The 14755-nt window shown below is 41.3% G+C and overlaps 1 protein-coding gene across 7 annotated transcripts in view; it reads left to right on the top strand.

The window, feature by feature from the left end:
• LOC100770307 (probable global transcription activator SNF2L2) overlaps positions 1–14755 on the top strand; it is a 171661-nt gene that overhangs the window by 11415 nt on the left and 145491 nt on the right. For all 7 annotated transcript variants that reach the window (XM_027406479.2, XM_027406478.2, XM_027406477.2 and 4 more), the window contains 3 exons: positions 3485–3750; positions 7631–7760; positions 13979–14413. In XM_027406479.2, the coding sequence (XP_027262280.1) occupies positions 3526–3750; positions 7631–7760; positions 13979–14413 (790 nt within the window). In that variant the 5' untranslated portion in view covers positions 3485–3525. The remainder of the gene's footprint in view (positions 1–3484; positions 3751–7630; positions 7761–13978; positions 14414–14755) is intronic.

Below are 14755 nucleotides of genomic sequence, written 5' to 3'. Positions count from 1 at the left end.
CCACCATCTAGTGCTTCCAGGAAGGATAAAGAGGCAAGGAGTTGAGTGGACACAGTGAGAAAGCCGGGTTGGCCAGCCTACACTTGAAGCCCTCATTGCTGACTCAGTGACAATAATGCTCTCTGCCTTGAGATTTGTACCTCTGTAACTTGTAGCCCTACACGTCATTTTAAGATTGTGCCATTGTGCATTTGAACTAAAGAATAAAGTTGCCAGCAGAAATGTAGAGGAAGAATAAGCCTAGGACTACTGGCCTTAACTTTGTGAGGTCTCTTCCTGTCATACTTGAGTGGACAGTCCTGGTTTGGGGCATAGTAGCCCATTCATCAGCTCTATCGAGCACAGGATCAGATGTGGACTTTGTGTTCCTCTGGATGATGGTAGACACTGAGTCACAGGTAGATGGAAGGGTCATTTTCAATATTCCCATCGTAAGCCTAGAGAGAGCCAAGGGAACCCAGGGGGAAAGTACCTTTTCAGCACTCCAGGGTAGTAGGCTTGAGACAGAACTCAGATCTCTGGATTCATTGTTGAGGTGCAGGTCAGACATCATCTCCTTCGAACTCTGAGAGTCTAGATCTTTACCATTCCTTGGTCACATGACCCAGGTTAAACTATACTGCTTCTTGTAGACCTCTACACATTGCGTCCATCTGTAGAATCTCTAATTATGGAGTTTCCATGGAACATATTCCTATATTAACATTCCATTTATGTGCTCCAAAGCATCTCATTTCCCTCCAAAAATATTTTCCTCATAGGAAGTTTTAGTTTCTGTAAAAAAAAAAAAAAAAAAAAAAAAAAAAAAAAAAAAAAGAGAGAGAGAGAGAGATTTGTTTGGAGTTGTATGTATTTTACAACACCTCAGAGATTCCAGATGAAAGTAATAATACCTGAAGAATACAGTCATATATATATGTATATATACATATATATGCATACATATATATGTATACATATATGTGATATAAAACATAATAAGCAGTAGGAATATCAGGCTAACTTGAGTGTTTGTGTCTTCATTGTTCAAACTTGTGCTATATTACCAAAATACCTATTGAAGTCGATTTCACAACAAACCATAACAGGAACTAAGTAATTTCCTTTAATTCACTAAAAAATGAAGGGGTGTATCGGTTTGTTGATATACATGGCAGAGCATTATAACTTGTAGTGCCCGTGAATTGACGTCAACTTCCTAAGTTTAAAACGCTGACCGAACATGTTTGTGTTTATGTGAGAGGTAGGTGGAAAGCAAACACAAAAGTTATTTCCACCTGCTTTGTTAATCACAAAAAAATAAATAACGTTTAGTTCTTAGGGTACTTAAGGTTATAATTCATCCCAGATCCTTCCGTGTTTGAGGAAGCACTTGTATTGAGTTCCCATTTTAACCTCAATTTGTTCGCTAGAGTAGCTTATGTTTCTGCCTGCTCCTTAAAAATTTTCTTTGTTGAGCCAGGCATTGGTGGCTCACACCTTTAATCCCAGCACTTAGGAGGCAGAGGCAGGCGGATCTCTGTGAGTTCGAGACCAGCCTGGTCTACAAGAGCTAGTTCCAGGACAGCCTCCAAAGCCACAGAGAAACCCTGTCTCAAAAAACCAAAAAAAATTCTTTGTTTACACACCTCAAATGCCGGTTACATTTTACTTTTTGGGTTCAAAATGAATTGAATCTACTTGCCCTTGAAATTTTGCCTGCTGTTCATTCACCGAGTTTTTTGTCTGTTTATTTTGTGACATGGTCTCACTCTGTAGCCCAGGCTGGCCCAGATTTCTTAGTGATCCACTCTCAGTATCCCAAGTGCTGGTATTGCAGGTGTGAACTACCATGCCTGACTATTACCAGGTATTTTCTGAGCTCATAATGTGTGCAGGTTGAAGGTGCCAGGGACACAGGATTGGAGAGCAAGGCTCTGCCTTCATGGGCCTTGCTCTCTAGAGGGTCAGTAAGGGGACAGGCATAGAGCTGATGCGGCTCTTCATACTTTTCTTCACCTGGATAACTAGGCTGTTGGTCTAATTGCATCTCTGCCATTATGTGGTGTGTAAGGGAGTCACTTCCGGGGTGGGATGGGTTGGGTTGGGAGTGCCGTTCTGTGTTTTGTGAGGCCATTTCTGTTGACAACAAAAATCTTTTTCCCCGTGTACATGTCTGCCTGCTGGATAACTCCTGAACATGGAAGAGGTGTTATCATGGTGGCATTCAGCTGTGTTGCTAGAATCCTTGATCCTCTACAGGAATTTGGAAAATATCTTCTGTAGTCATTTTGACTGTTAGTTATCCAAGGTGCGGTGACTCAGTCACTCATTTCCTAGTGGGGAATGCCAGGATGGCTTGGAGGCTGGGTGACAGAGTAGTGTTCAGCTAAGTCTGGAGAAACAAAATGTCTATCCCTAAAAACAACTACTCTCTGGCATCTTTGGCCAGTAGCCTAGCACAAATCATGAACCATATTAGCCCAAGTGGTTTTGGTTCTGTTACTTGTCTGGGAGGACAGTAAGTTGTCTTTGTCCATTTTGATTACTTCTGGTCCAGTCAGTAGATGTGGTGGGTAGACAGACAAGGCATACAGACTGTGGTAGTTTTGGATTCTGTTGTTGTTGCTTTTTTTTCTTTTTTCTCTTTTTCTCTTTTCTCTTTTTCTTTTTCTTTTTTCTTTTTTTTTTTTTGCATGTACTATCTCATCTGACTCCAAGAAGTTTCAAGATAAGAACTTACCTTAGTAATTGTGTCTGAGTGTATTTGAACCCACACTTGTATGACTTTCTTCTTTTTCTTTTCTTTTCTTTTTGTTTTGTTTTTCAAGACAGGGTTTCTCTGTGTAGTCCTGGCTGTCCTGGAACTTGGCTCTGTAGACGAGGCTGGCCTCAAACTCACAGAGACCATCCTGTCTTTCCCTCCCAAGTATTGGGGTTAAAGGTGTGCCACCACCACCAGCTACCTTTCTTCTTTTTCTATAATTGGGACTTCTCTTCCTATTATTAATTGATGGACTCGTGTTTCTGCCCCTTTTAACTGTTTAGAATTCTTTGTAAAGTTTTTATTGCCTGTTGGCTTATGAAAATTTGTTACGGATTTTCTATTCCAGTGGTTTGCAGTGGCTTTTAAGGTGTCTAATCCAGTCTTTAATGGAGAGGGTCTGCTGTGTTTAGTCATATATTTCAGACTTGTTTAGATTCTGCTTATGTGTTAAATTTCAGTTGCTCCAGTGAGTCTCTCTGTTACACTGGATGATTTATGTTTCCGGGGGATCACTTAGAGTATGTTTTTTTTTTTTTTTTTTTTTTTTTTTGCAAGTGGTCTTCATAAAGACTGGGGCCCAGGGATATATCACATTCATTCAAACATCTGGAAGAGACAGGATAGTTCTGTTTGATGTTAATTATAGAAATGGCACCATCAAATTCTAACAACTGTTTTATTTGGATCTTAACATCATGTTTAAAACATTCCTTTCTTTTCTTTTTTTCCCTTCTCCAGTTTAGTGATACTCTGCTGACTGGCAGAGCCAGGAGAAGTAGATGTCCACACCCACAGACCCAGCTGCAATGCCCCATCCTGGGCCTTCCCCGGGGCCTGGACCCTCTCCTGGACCAATTCTGGGGCCCAGTCCAGGACCAGGACCATCCCCAGGTTCGGTCCACAGCATGATGGGGCCCAGTCCTGGACCGCCCAGTGTCTCACATCCTATGTCAACAATGGGCTCTGCAGACTTTCCACAGGAAGCCATACACCAGATGCATAAGGTAAGATTTTGTGCACTCTTTCCCACTTGACCGGTCTTCCCAGGCATAGCTTGGTTGCATCCTGATGACTCTTTCTCTTGTTGTTAACATGAGGATCTAGCTAGAATTCTGTGTTAATTTGTAGGTTGTTAAAAACAGTCCTGTAATCCCAGTACTTGAGAGATTGAAGCAATAGGATCATGTATTCTGAGGCCAACCTGGACTATGTAAGGAGATTCTGTCTTAAGAAGCAAAAACAACCACTCCTCAAGCTAATGTACAACACACTGCCTTTGCTGTACTCTCACTATTACAGATGGCCCAGTAATAAAGATGTTGTCTTTGTAAAATACAAACGTCTAGCATATAATGTGAGTAAGTTTGGGCATTTGTGGGTTAAAAGTATTTTGACTTAGTGAATAAGTACATTAATTAATTAATGAGACCTCCAACTCTCCTATAAGTCAATATATATTGAAAATTATTCTTCCTTAAAAATGTTGAAATTTATTTGACAAAATTAAATCTTTAAGAATGAAAGGTGAAAGTCCGTCCCCCCCCCCCCCCCGCCCCTAAAGATATTTCAGTGCCTGGAGAGATGAATCAGCAGTTAAGATTACTTGCTGTTCTTGCAGTCAGTACTGACATTATACACACACACACACACACACACACACAAATAAACAAGAAAGTATATTTTCGAAAGAATTTATTAAAATTAAATAGTTTCTAGGAAATTCTTCCTTTATTGGTTTATTGAGATTCGGAGATAGCTCAGGTTGGCCCCAGACTCTCAGTAGTCCTGGTCATTCTCCAGTGTGGTGAGCGAATTGCATGGGGAGTCTTGGGAATTCTCTGTCCCTGTTTAGCAGCCTTACTCTCGTTCAGAAGATCTGTCTGTTCATTTCTACAGTAGTTTCTAGCGATCCTCTCTTTATGAGATGTTTGCTGTGAGGATGATCACATTGGTACCGTTTGGCCTTGAGCCCTTATTGGAGATGCTAAAGACAGCCTTTTTGAGAAAGATAGTTCCTCTTTGACTATTTGCTTTGAAGGTTAGCAAATCAACGAAAATCAATAAGGGTCTCATGTGTTACATGAAGGTCTTCCCTCATGAGACAAGTGTAGGGTTTACACCCCTGTGGATGATGTCACATGTGGGCCTTCCCCTTGTATGTGCAGTGCATACATCCAGGTCCTCTGGAGAAACAGAACCAGTGGCCTATAAGAGATTTCTCCTGAGGAATTGGCCTCTGGAGAGGTCACACAGTTTGTAGTCCACAGGCTGGAGACCCAGAGGGGTCAGTGGGAATCAAGAAGGTCAACCCTGTAGGCCCCAGGGGAAGATCAGGAGACCAACTCCCAGCCTAGGTCAGGAGCAAACAGACCGGCTCCCACCTGCACCCTTTGTTATCTTTGACTCTGAGTAGATTTGGAATGATGACTGCTGCCTAGGCCAGCATACTCTGCTTTCTTCAGTTTACATCTAGAAGCCCCTTGAAGACACACCCATATATATGCCTATATATGCCTACCAAGTATCTGGATACCTGTGATCTAGCCAAGGTGGTACATAAAATTAACCATCCCAGTAGACAAGTGCTAGAAGACACTCACTTGAAACAAAAGAATCTTCAGGGAAAAGGGTGTGTCTTCTCTCACTTTATAGGACTTCAGGTCATTTTCCAGGTAGGGATTTGAACCCCAAAGGGAAAGTCTACTGAAAAAAAAAAGTTATTTGATGATTTCCAAATCAGAAAAGTAGTATGTGCTTATTGTGAAAAGTGACACAATACCAAGATAAATGAGCTAGTTATCCAAGGAAACAGGTGAACATGCATTCCATATTCGGTAAAAGTACAGTATCAGCATAGACAGGTGTGGTTTTTTTCCTAATCACAGAACCACACTGTCCCGATTTATTACTCAAAAACAATCCTCTTTTTATTAAGGATGTATTTCTATAGGATCCCCATGTTTGTGTACCCCTTTTTCCTTTGTTTGTTTGTTTGTTTGTTTGTGATAGAGTCTCATGTAACTCATGGTGGTCTTGACATAACTGTGTAACCCAGAATGGCGTGGACTCCTATTCTCCTTCATCCCTGGCCTGCTGGGATTACAAGTCTGTGTCACCATGCCTGGCTGCCCTCCTTTTAAAAAAAAAAAATCCATGTTTTCTTGTCAAATATCTAAGAACTAAAGTCTCTTATTTTCCATGGCATATTCTGGGGTGACATCTTGACATACTGAAGTCATTGCATTATCTCATGTTAACTTTGAGATGTAATCCAGATCTGCTCCGCCTTTGTAGACTCTGTCCCTGTGTTACAGAACTTTGGCATGACCTAAGGATGAAGGCCTCACCTTTCAAATGAAGGAAAAAATGTGGAGGACATGTTTAGTTAACCTTTGTGATTGAAACATTTAAAGATTAAATGTGTGGGTGAGGACTGGTTCTGCCCTGCTTTTCTAGTGGGCAGTTTTATTAATTGTCATCTCTTCTGGCCTATGGTTTTATCCCATGATCTGTACTCTCTCTCTCTTGTATTCTCTACACTTCTAGGTACTTTTTGGTTTTGTGTTTCTCTTGCCTGTGAGCTCTGCAGATTTTCCTTTTGAGCCTTGCAGTTTTGCTATCCTGCTCTCCCTCCCTTGCCGCCCCTCAGATAGCTCTCTGTGTGAGGACCTGAGTGAACCCATGGAGCTCACACCTGCTGGCCAGATGCCTTCACTTTCCTAGTTCTTTTTCAGGAGGCTGTGTTCCTTGTCTTTCTCCTCCATCTCTCTCTGAGCTTCAGCTTTTTGCTTTTCAACATCACTGAAAATAAGTAAACAAGTGGTCTAAATACATCTGCTGCCTGGCTTTGATTTCCTCTCTATTATCACTACTTAACAGACTCAGTGACACTCTTTATACCATATTCTTCCCATTTTTCTTCTGAGCATCCTCTTTATGGTAAAAAATTTCCCTCTTTTCAAGTGCATGCTTTTGACTCTGCAGAAATTAACTTTCTTTTCTCCAAAACTGCAAACACTCATACTTTCTTGCTTGAAGTCATTTGGTTTTTATAAACTCTTGGAAATGTTCCTTTCAGGCTGTTTTGAAAATTGCTATTACAGTTTGGGGAAGAATAGACTTTTCCTTTTCCAAACACATGCTCTGTTGCCTGATTCTGGATTGGATTAACATCAGTTCAATAGCTATTTATTGTATGTCTATCATGTTCTGGGCCTCAGGTCCAGTGTCCAACCCCAGTGTTTGTTATTTATTTCCAGCTTGTGCCTTTAGCCTTTTCTGTTTCCCTCCCTCCACAGCGTATCTTCCCACCACTCTCTCTGTTTTCACTCCCTCCTGTTTGGTACTCACCCCCTTTGCTTCTCTGCCCTGTATGTTCTTCTCCTTCCCAACTGCCATGGAACCTTCTGGTTCAACTTTTTAACTTTCCTTAGTTCATTCATCCAGTGAAGAAAAATTACCAGGAAAATAGGTCACCTCAGACGTTTAACATAGCCTTCATTTGGACTCCAGAATAAGTTCAATATGTAAGGGGTTTCAAGGCTATTTACAGAGGTATGAGAGAGTAATATTTGTCTACCCTAGGAATGGTACTTTATTTCTTTTTTTAATTGGCAAGTTAAAAGCAGATTGTAAACGTTGGCCAAAGAATGAAATTCAACAGTTTTTAAAGCCTTATTTTTTGTTAGAGATGGTTTTGCTGATCCTATTGGTGTAATCTTTCTTACTATTGTTTTTACTTATGAAGTATATAAATATAGGACTATGGAATAGATAGTAAATGCTTGTGTCATATCTTTAAACACTGGAGATAACTCTTCATAGTCTTGTTAGAAATACTCTACCTTAAAGAGGTGTCTAATGGATGCCCTTTACATGTTTCAGCCCATGGACGGGATACATGACAAGGGAATTATAGACGATGCCCACTGTGGATCCATGAAGGGCGCCAGCATGCGCCCACCACACCCGGGAATGGGCCCTCCACAGAGCCCAATGGATCAGCACAGCCAAGGTTTGTGTCCTCTGCACATTGGATTTTGTCTTCATACCATACTATTTCAGTCTTTCCTGGTGGTAATTTAGTTATAGCTTTAACCTATGTGTCTAAAGATGGATAAATCTAGTTAGCTTTCTGGAGAAAGAAAGCCACCCTCTTCACCCAACAAAAATTATCATTCATTGGGGTAATTTATTTCCAAAGTCCTAGTTATTTTATCAACCCAGTTCATCCAAGTATGCTATAGGGAACTTCATGTCATTCATTGAGAATCTTCATTGTGATCTTGTAGGGTAAATGATATCACTCCCAACTCATGGAAGCTAAAGTTTAGGAAGTTTCCTTATTTCTCTGAGTATACATAGCCATTATTGATAAGGACAAAAAGGAATCTAGATCTCTCTGACAACAACAGCATAGATATAAAAGTAAGATGAACCAAACCCTTGTGTCCCTTGAGTTGACACTTATACACTGGGTCAAAGGTGATGTTTTCTGTCAGCAAAACCATATGCCATTCCTGTTCAGTGAGTCTCCTAGGCTTTCTGTAGCAAATAACTGTGAACCTAGTGGCCCATAACAAATCTATACTCTTATAGATCTAGGGGCTAAAAGTTCATGGCCGAGGTGTCAGGAATGTTGCTATCTCTTAAGACCTCAGAGATGAATCCTCTCCTGGCCCTACTGATTGCCAGTGAATCTTGGCATCCACAGACTTATACATGAAACACTCCAATCTCCACCTTCATGACCACAAGGCATTTCCAATGTCTGGCTCTGTATCCAGCTCTTCCTCTATGATATTTGGGTCAAGATGGACCCTAATCTAGTTTAAGTTCATCTTAATTTGGTGATATCCACATCAACACTATTTCCAGATGAGGTAGCATTCACAGGTACAGGGGGTAGGATGTCAGTGTGTATTTCTTTGTGGGGGAGCGTCACAAACAATTCAACCCCTGACCTTAGCTAACCAATATGTGAATTTCTTTTCTCCTTCATATCATTCATGTCATGTGTCCTTCCTTCTCTATTGAAGGGATATTAAGATACTTCTGAGCCATGGAAATATACCATAGCCCAATTTCAGAATCATCACTTGGTCACTTTTACACATGAAGGCCATGCATTAACTAGTGTCAATTGACACTGGTATGTGGGTTTTCTTCCTGGAAACCTGTGGTTTATATGTCATACATACTTCCTTGTAATTAAGTGTTTAAGTTTTCCTCCATTTACAATCAGATACACTGTGGAAAAGACTTGGCTATAAGGATTTAGAAAAGCATGCTCACGGTTATTTTCTTTGTGAAGTGTGAATAAACGGTCATGGAGGCCAACATTAGGTGTCCCTGTGCTATTACTTGCAGTCTTGACCATCCCAAGGTTTGATGTGAATCTTATTGGCACTCAAGCACAGCAATCACAGATAACTCTTGAAGTGGTACCTTGTAGAAAAATCGTCTGAAGGACTGAGGCCTTTTACAGGACAGGAAGGAGAAGTTTGACTCATGAGTGCTGAGAATGAATTGTTATGATGCCTCTAGGTTCATGGTTTAAATTCTAAGGGACCATGTGAGACCTCCGTTTTAGTCCCTTGTAGGTGTAGATGAATTCCATGCAGAAGCTCCTATAGCCAGATGCTTCTGCTTTTTCTGCTTTTGGTGTTGTCCTACATCAAGAAGTAATGCTGTGTGAAAGGTCCCGAACAAACGAATGAAGACATCTGAATGCCATAATTGGGAATGGTTTCACATGTATCTCTCCTAAACATTTTCTGGTAGCATGGCTCCTTTTCTCCCCTTGAGAATATCTTATTTACCTCTGGATTTCCAGTGCTTGGCAGGAGAGCCAGTGCACACTCAGTACACTGTTCCATTAGACACAGAAACAAAGCATACACTCAACAACTAACACTTTTAAATGGAGATCAGTTTTTATATCAGTTACATCAGTTATTGGGAGGACCTTCAGTCAGGGGAGTTTAGAGCTAGCATGTAATAATATTCCATAAAATAGTGAAGTCCACTGTAGACTGGGGAGTAAATCACTTAAAGGTGTGTGTGTGTGTGTGTGTGTGTGAATGTGTGTGCGCGCGCGCGAGCGTGTGTGTTTAAATAAAGCAGTATTGGTATAAGGCATTTCTATTCTAAGTAATGATGTAAAAAGAATTTTGACTTAGTATTAGTGTGCATCTTAAAAATCCCCTTGTGGAAACTTTTTTCTAAACCCACAGGTATACAGAGGTCCAGCACTGATCAAAAGGCTGCCAGCTTTTACCAGCCCAGGACATACTAAGCGACTTTAGGGTGTTGCTTGGAAGGCATAACCATTTCCCTCAGTAAATGCTTAATTGTCTACCTGATGGTCCCTGTGATAACATTGTTTATTTTTAGCACAGTGGATTGAGAAGGCCTTTATAGGCATGTATTTATGTGTGTGTACACATATATACATATATATAGTACATATAAAGTTGATATGTAAAAAGTTTGAGGTTATTAATAGAAGAGAGCTTATTGCTTCTCTCTAAGACAAGGTGAAACTGGAGGCATAGTAACTCTTGAAGACTAGTGAAAGAAAACTGCCATTTTTGTGACACTTTTGGATGAGTAAATCAAATAAAACTTCCAAAAGAATGACATCCACATTCATAGTGTCATCTTCACGCAAATGTATTTTTACTTGGAGGCAATCTCTTCCCTCTATTTTCTCACAAAGGATAATTACAAAATATGTTATGCCAGTGCATTGTTTAGATTCTGTCCTTCCTCAAGTTTATGGGATGCTACTCGTGTAGAAAAAAATCCCTCTCTGTAGCCGAGCCACTGTCACTTTCTAATGTCACAGTGACAGAATGATTCTATTAACATCTTCTGTAAATTCTGGGAAATAATTTCTTTACATCCCCAGTTTCTTTTTTATCAAATTTGAGGTAAAATTTCTTACTGCATTGGTTGATCCTACAATATGAATTTTATTCTGTCAGTTTCCTTTTTGTCAAACTTATCAATACTTTTCTGTGTTAATTTCTCGGCAGCCAGGTATTTTAGTCTGCTTTCCATTATTGTCACAAAATATTCGGGACAATCCACTTAGAAGGAGAGGAAAGTTTAGTTTGGCTCAATTACAAATGTTTCAGTCCACCCTGGCTCTGTGAACTTAGGCCTAAGGTGGCAAAGTACATTATAAAAAGATAGGGGGCGGGGGTAGAGGAAGCCTGCTTACCTCATATGAGCACTCCAGAGGCAGAGACAAGAAAGAATTGGGGTCCTGATATCCCTGTCAGTGGCACACCCCCAATCACTTGACTTCCTTTTAGTAGACACTGCCTCTGTAAAGTTCTACCACTTCCCAGGTGTACCAAGTCAAGGCCAAACTATATCCAACATATAGGCCTTTGAAGTACATTCTAGATACAAACTCTCAGTTGCAGGTTCTTTTATTTTCTGAGTTGTGAGTTCATCTCTTCAGTGCAATTGTCTCATCCTTGCATCATTGCCTTGCTCTTGACTCAACCTCATAGCAAAGCCTTATTCATGATTTAAAAGAGTGGTTTGATAAGCCACACTATGCAGTTGAGTTTCTATGGGTTTGCCCAGGATTTTAGTCCATTGTATCAGGCATACTTTGGCTTGTGGATGAGATTATACTCGACAATTTAGGAAACAGAAAGGTTGGGTGGGCAGCAAGAGACTCATCTTAACCCCCAGAGTTATACCTTCCTACTATGAGAATAAGTTTCTGTAAAGGTAAAGTTTTCCTTCTTGGAGTTGGAAAGAAAGGTGTGTAGTGAACAACAACCATTTTGTATCAGCTTACCTTTAAGAGGTGAATGTCAGCTTCCTTAACAAGGAAAGATATTAATAGCAAAAGTTAAGAATCTTACTGATTCCCTATTCTTGTTACAAATAGCGATATGTTGGAATATTTCTGTTAGTCTAACAGGCTGGCTTCAGGGAGATTTCTGTGGCTCACTTACAACTAACTAGAACCCCAGTCCTGGTGTTGTATGCTCCCCCATGATGTAGGGATTTGGGTATTGAGACCTAGCAGTCTTCCTCCATGGTAGCAATTCCCCATGTGGCATTCCAGTTCTTTACAAACAATAGAAGAACACCAGTTCTTATCGGGAGATCATGTTAAATTTGATCACTCTCCAAATGGCAAAACCACAGATAAAAGTAACTGTATCACTTATTTCCTCTGAGATTCAAAAGGGTGATGGTGTGTGAGGGTCACCCACCTATGGACCTTTGTGGCTGTGCAGCTCTTTTATTCAGACCAGACATGGATTCAAACACATGGCTTTTATCTTGTAACCAGGCCTGTGGTGACCTTTATGATAACTGCCAAATGCACACATTCATCGAAGGATCAAGTCTTTTCATGTATGTTTGTCCTGTTCTGCCTGGGGACTCCTTTTACTTTATTAAAATTGGTACTCTGTTTGTACTCGAGGCAGCTGTTTGATTACAGTATCCCCTTGGTTCCCTTCTCCATCTTGAATCTCCCTCCCAACAACACCCAGTCATAGGTTGTGGGTATTGTTTGGCTCAGCTACTCACGCCACCTTCTTAAATAACCCCCACCAAAATGTCTGTGTGTTTTAATTTTTCTTCCTTAAGAAAAATATTCTTCATTTCCTCAGTTTGGTATTTTAAACCCAAATTGGTGGCTTCCATTTGTATGTGATATCCTAGGAGTTATGCCTTGAGATTTTGAAACTTTAAATGCTTGACTTATTTTGACATAACAAAATGTAGATTCTATTATTTAGTGTGTGCATTAGAGCCAGACAGGCTTGGTTTAAACCTGAGCTATGGGCATTTACTTTTGTGACATTGAGTAACTCACTCTCTGAGCCTTCGCAGCCTTACCTTAGAATCTGAGGTAACAGTATTTGCCTTCAGACAGATGTGCTGAAGATTGATATAACAATCTAAGCTCTTCCTTATATGCTTTGGGTCTTCCTGCCATTTCTGTGCCTACATCTGCCTCATGTCCATTGGCTGGTATCATCATCTTGATTCTCCTCTGCCTGGTGACACCTGCCTTATCTACAGTGGAATAGTCCTCTGAACACAGATGGCCCCCAGAGCATTAGTGATAACTAGTGATTTAACCAGTGACTGATACTGTAGGAGTTTAAATACCCCGGCTTCTTCATTCCTTCCCTAGAATAATGGTAGGTAGTTTATTTATCTTGTGTCCCAAAGCTTCAGCAGTGGATTCATCTTCCAGGCTTGCTGCAACAGCTGGCTTGGTAATGCATTTTTTATTGGCTACCTTCCCTCCCGTATATCACCTCTCCATACTCCTCCAAGTGTCCCTGCACCTCCCATATAAATTACCTGCATTCAGTCCTTGGCTCAGCCTGTTTCTGGACGAAACTCAGTTGAGATGCTGTGTACAGTCATGGCACAGTAACTGCAGTGCTAGGGCCTTGGTAATTGCCTTTTAGTCACAGCTTGCATGATCATCAAGCAAATAATATTTGATTTCTTCATAAGACACTGTTTATTCTGCACAAAGCCACTTTAGGCCTCTTCATGTTTTGCTGAGTAGCTTGGAGCTACCTCTGATGTAGAATACTGCCCTTCATCTTCGTTCCTGCAGGTGTGCAACCACCACAGACAGTGTGCCTTCTGGGGTGCAAGTGGCTATTGATCATCTGAAATGAGGCTAGAGAAATCAAGATGTTCTATGAGCATGAAATGCTGGGTTTCAAAGACCTACCTATTATGAAAAAAAAAAAAGAATACAAAACTCTCGCTCTTTTTGAAGTGCTAATCTTGTGGGTGTTAAACTGTTAAGAAATTACCATTACCTGTTTCTTTGACCTTTTTAATGTGCTTACTAGTTAATTTTAAATTATAGATAAGCTATATTATAGATTAAACTTCTTTTTTTTTTCTTTTTTTGTTTTTTGAGACAGGGTTTCTCTGTGTAGCTTTGGAGGCTGTCCTGGCACTCGCTCTGGAGACCAGGCTGGCCTCGAACTCACAGAGATCCACCTGCCTAAACCTCCCAAGTGCTGGGATTAAAGGCTTGCACCACCAGCACCCGGCCTTTCTAGATTAAACTTCTAAGCTATGTGTCATTATAAACTTATCCATACCTTAAATTTCTCTCATGTAGTGTCACACTAGTAAATTATTAGCGTATTCGAGACTGCCTCTGTCTCTCTCAGAGTCATCTGCTGCAGCCTGTGATCTTGTGTTTTCTTTTAGGTTATATGTCACCACATCCTTCTCCTTTGGGAGCCCCAGAGCACGTCTCCAGCCCTATATCTGGAGGAGGCCCAACCCCACCCCAGATGCCACCGAGCCAGCCAGGGCCACTCATCCCAGGAGATCTGCAGGCCATGAACCAGCCTAACAGAGGTCCTTCGCCTTTCAGTCCTGTCCAGCTGCATCAGCTTCGAGCTCAGATTTTAGCTTACAAAATGTTGGCCAGGGGCCAGCCCCTCCCTGAAACCCTGCAGCTTGCAGTCCAGGGGAAAAGGACCTTGCCTGGCATGCAACAGCAACAGCAGCAGCAGCAGCAGCAGCAACAGCAACAGCAGCCCCAGCAGCCTCAGCAGCAGCCCCAGCAGCCTCAGCAGCAGGCGCAGCCACAACCGCAGCAGCAGCAGCCTGCCCTTGTTAGCTACAACAGACCATCTGGTAGGTTAATACACAACCAAATGAGTATCACTGCAGTCCAGCTTGGATAAGCAGCCTCTAGCACACAGACGCACTAGGTTGGTAGAAGGCCCCGGTTGACCCAACCCTTTTCTATACGTCTTCTGGTTCTGCTGAGATAGGCTGTAATTCTTGGTTCCTGACATAAAGGATCCCAGAGCAGCGTTTCTTAATCAGAGACCCTCCTGCAAGCTGGGAATCTAGGGAGAAAGCACAAAAGCACATTCTCCCATGATCTTACATTCTCTTTTAAGAGGTACAAGGTTGCCTGGAAGCCCATCAATATACTCCATGTTAGGAACCTCTGTTTCCTCTGCATCCATC

The sequence above is a fragment of the Cricetulus griseus genome, chromosome 3, assembly GCF_003668045.3.
Source record: "Cricetulus griseus strain 17A/GY chromosome 3, alternate assembly CriGri-PICRH-1.0, whole genome shotgun sequence".
Taxonomy (NCBI): Eukaryota; Metazoa; Chordata; class Mammalia; order Rodentia; family Cricetidae; genus Cricetulus; species Cricetulus griseus.
This window is presented reverse-complemented; position numbering and strand designations above follow the sequence as displayed.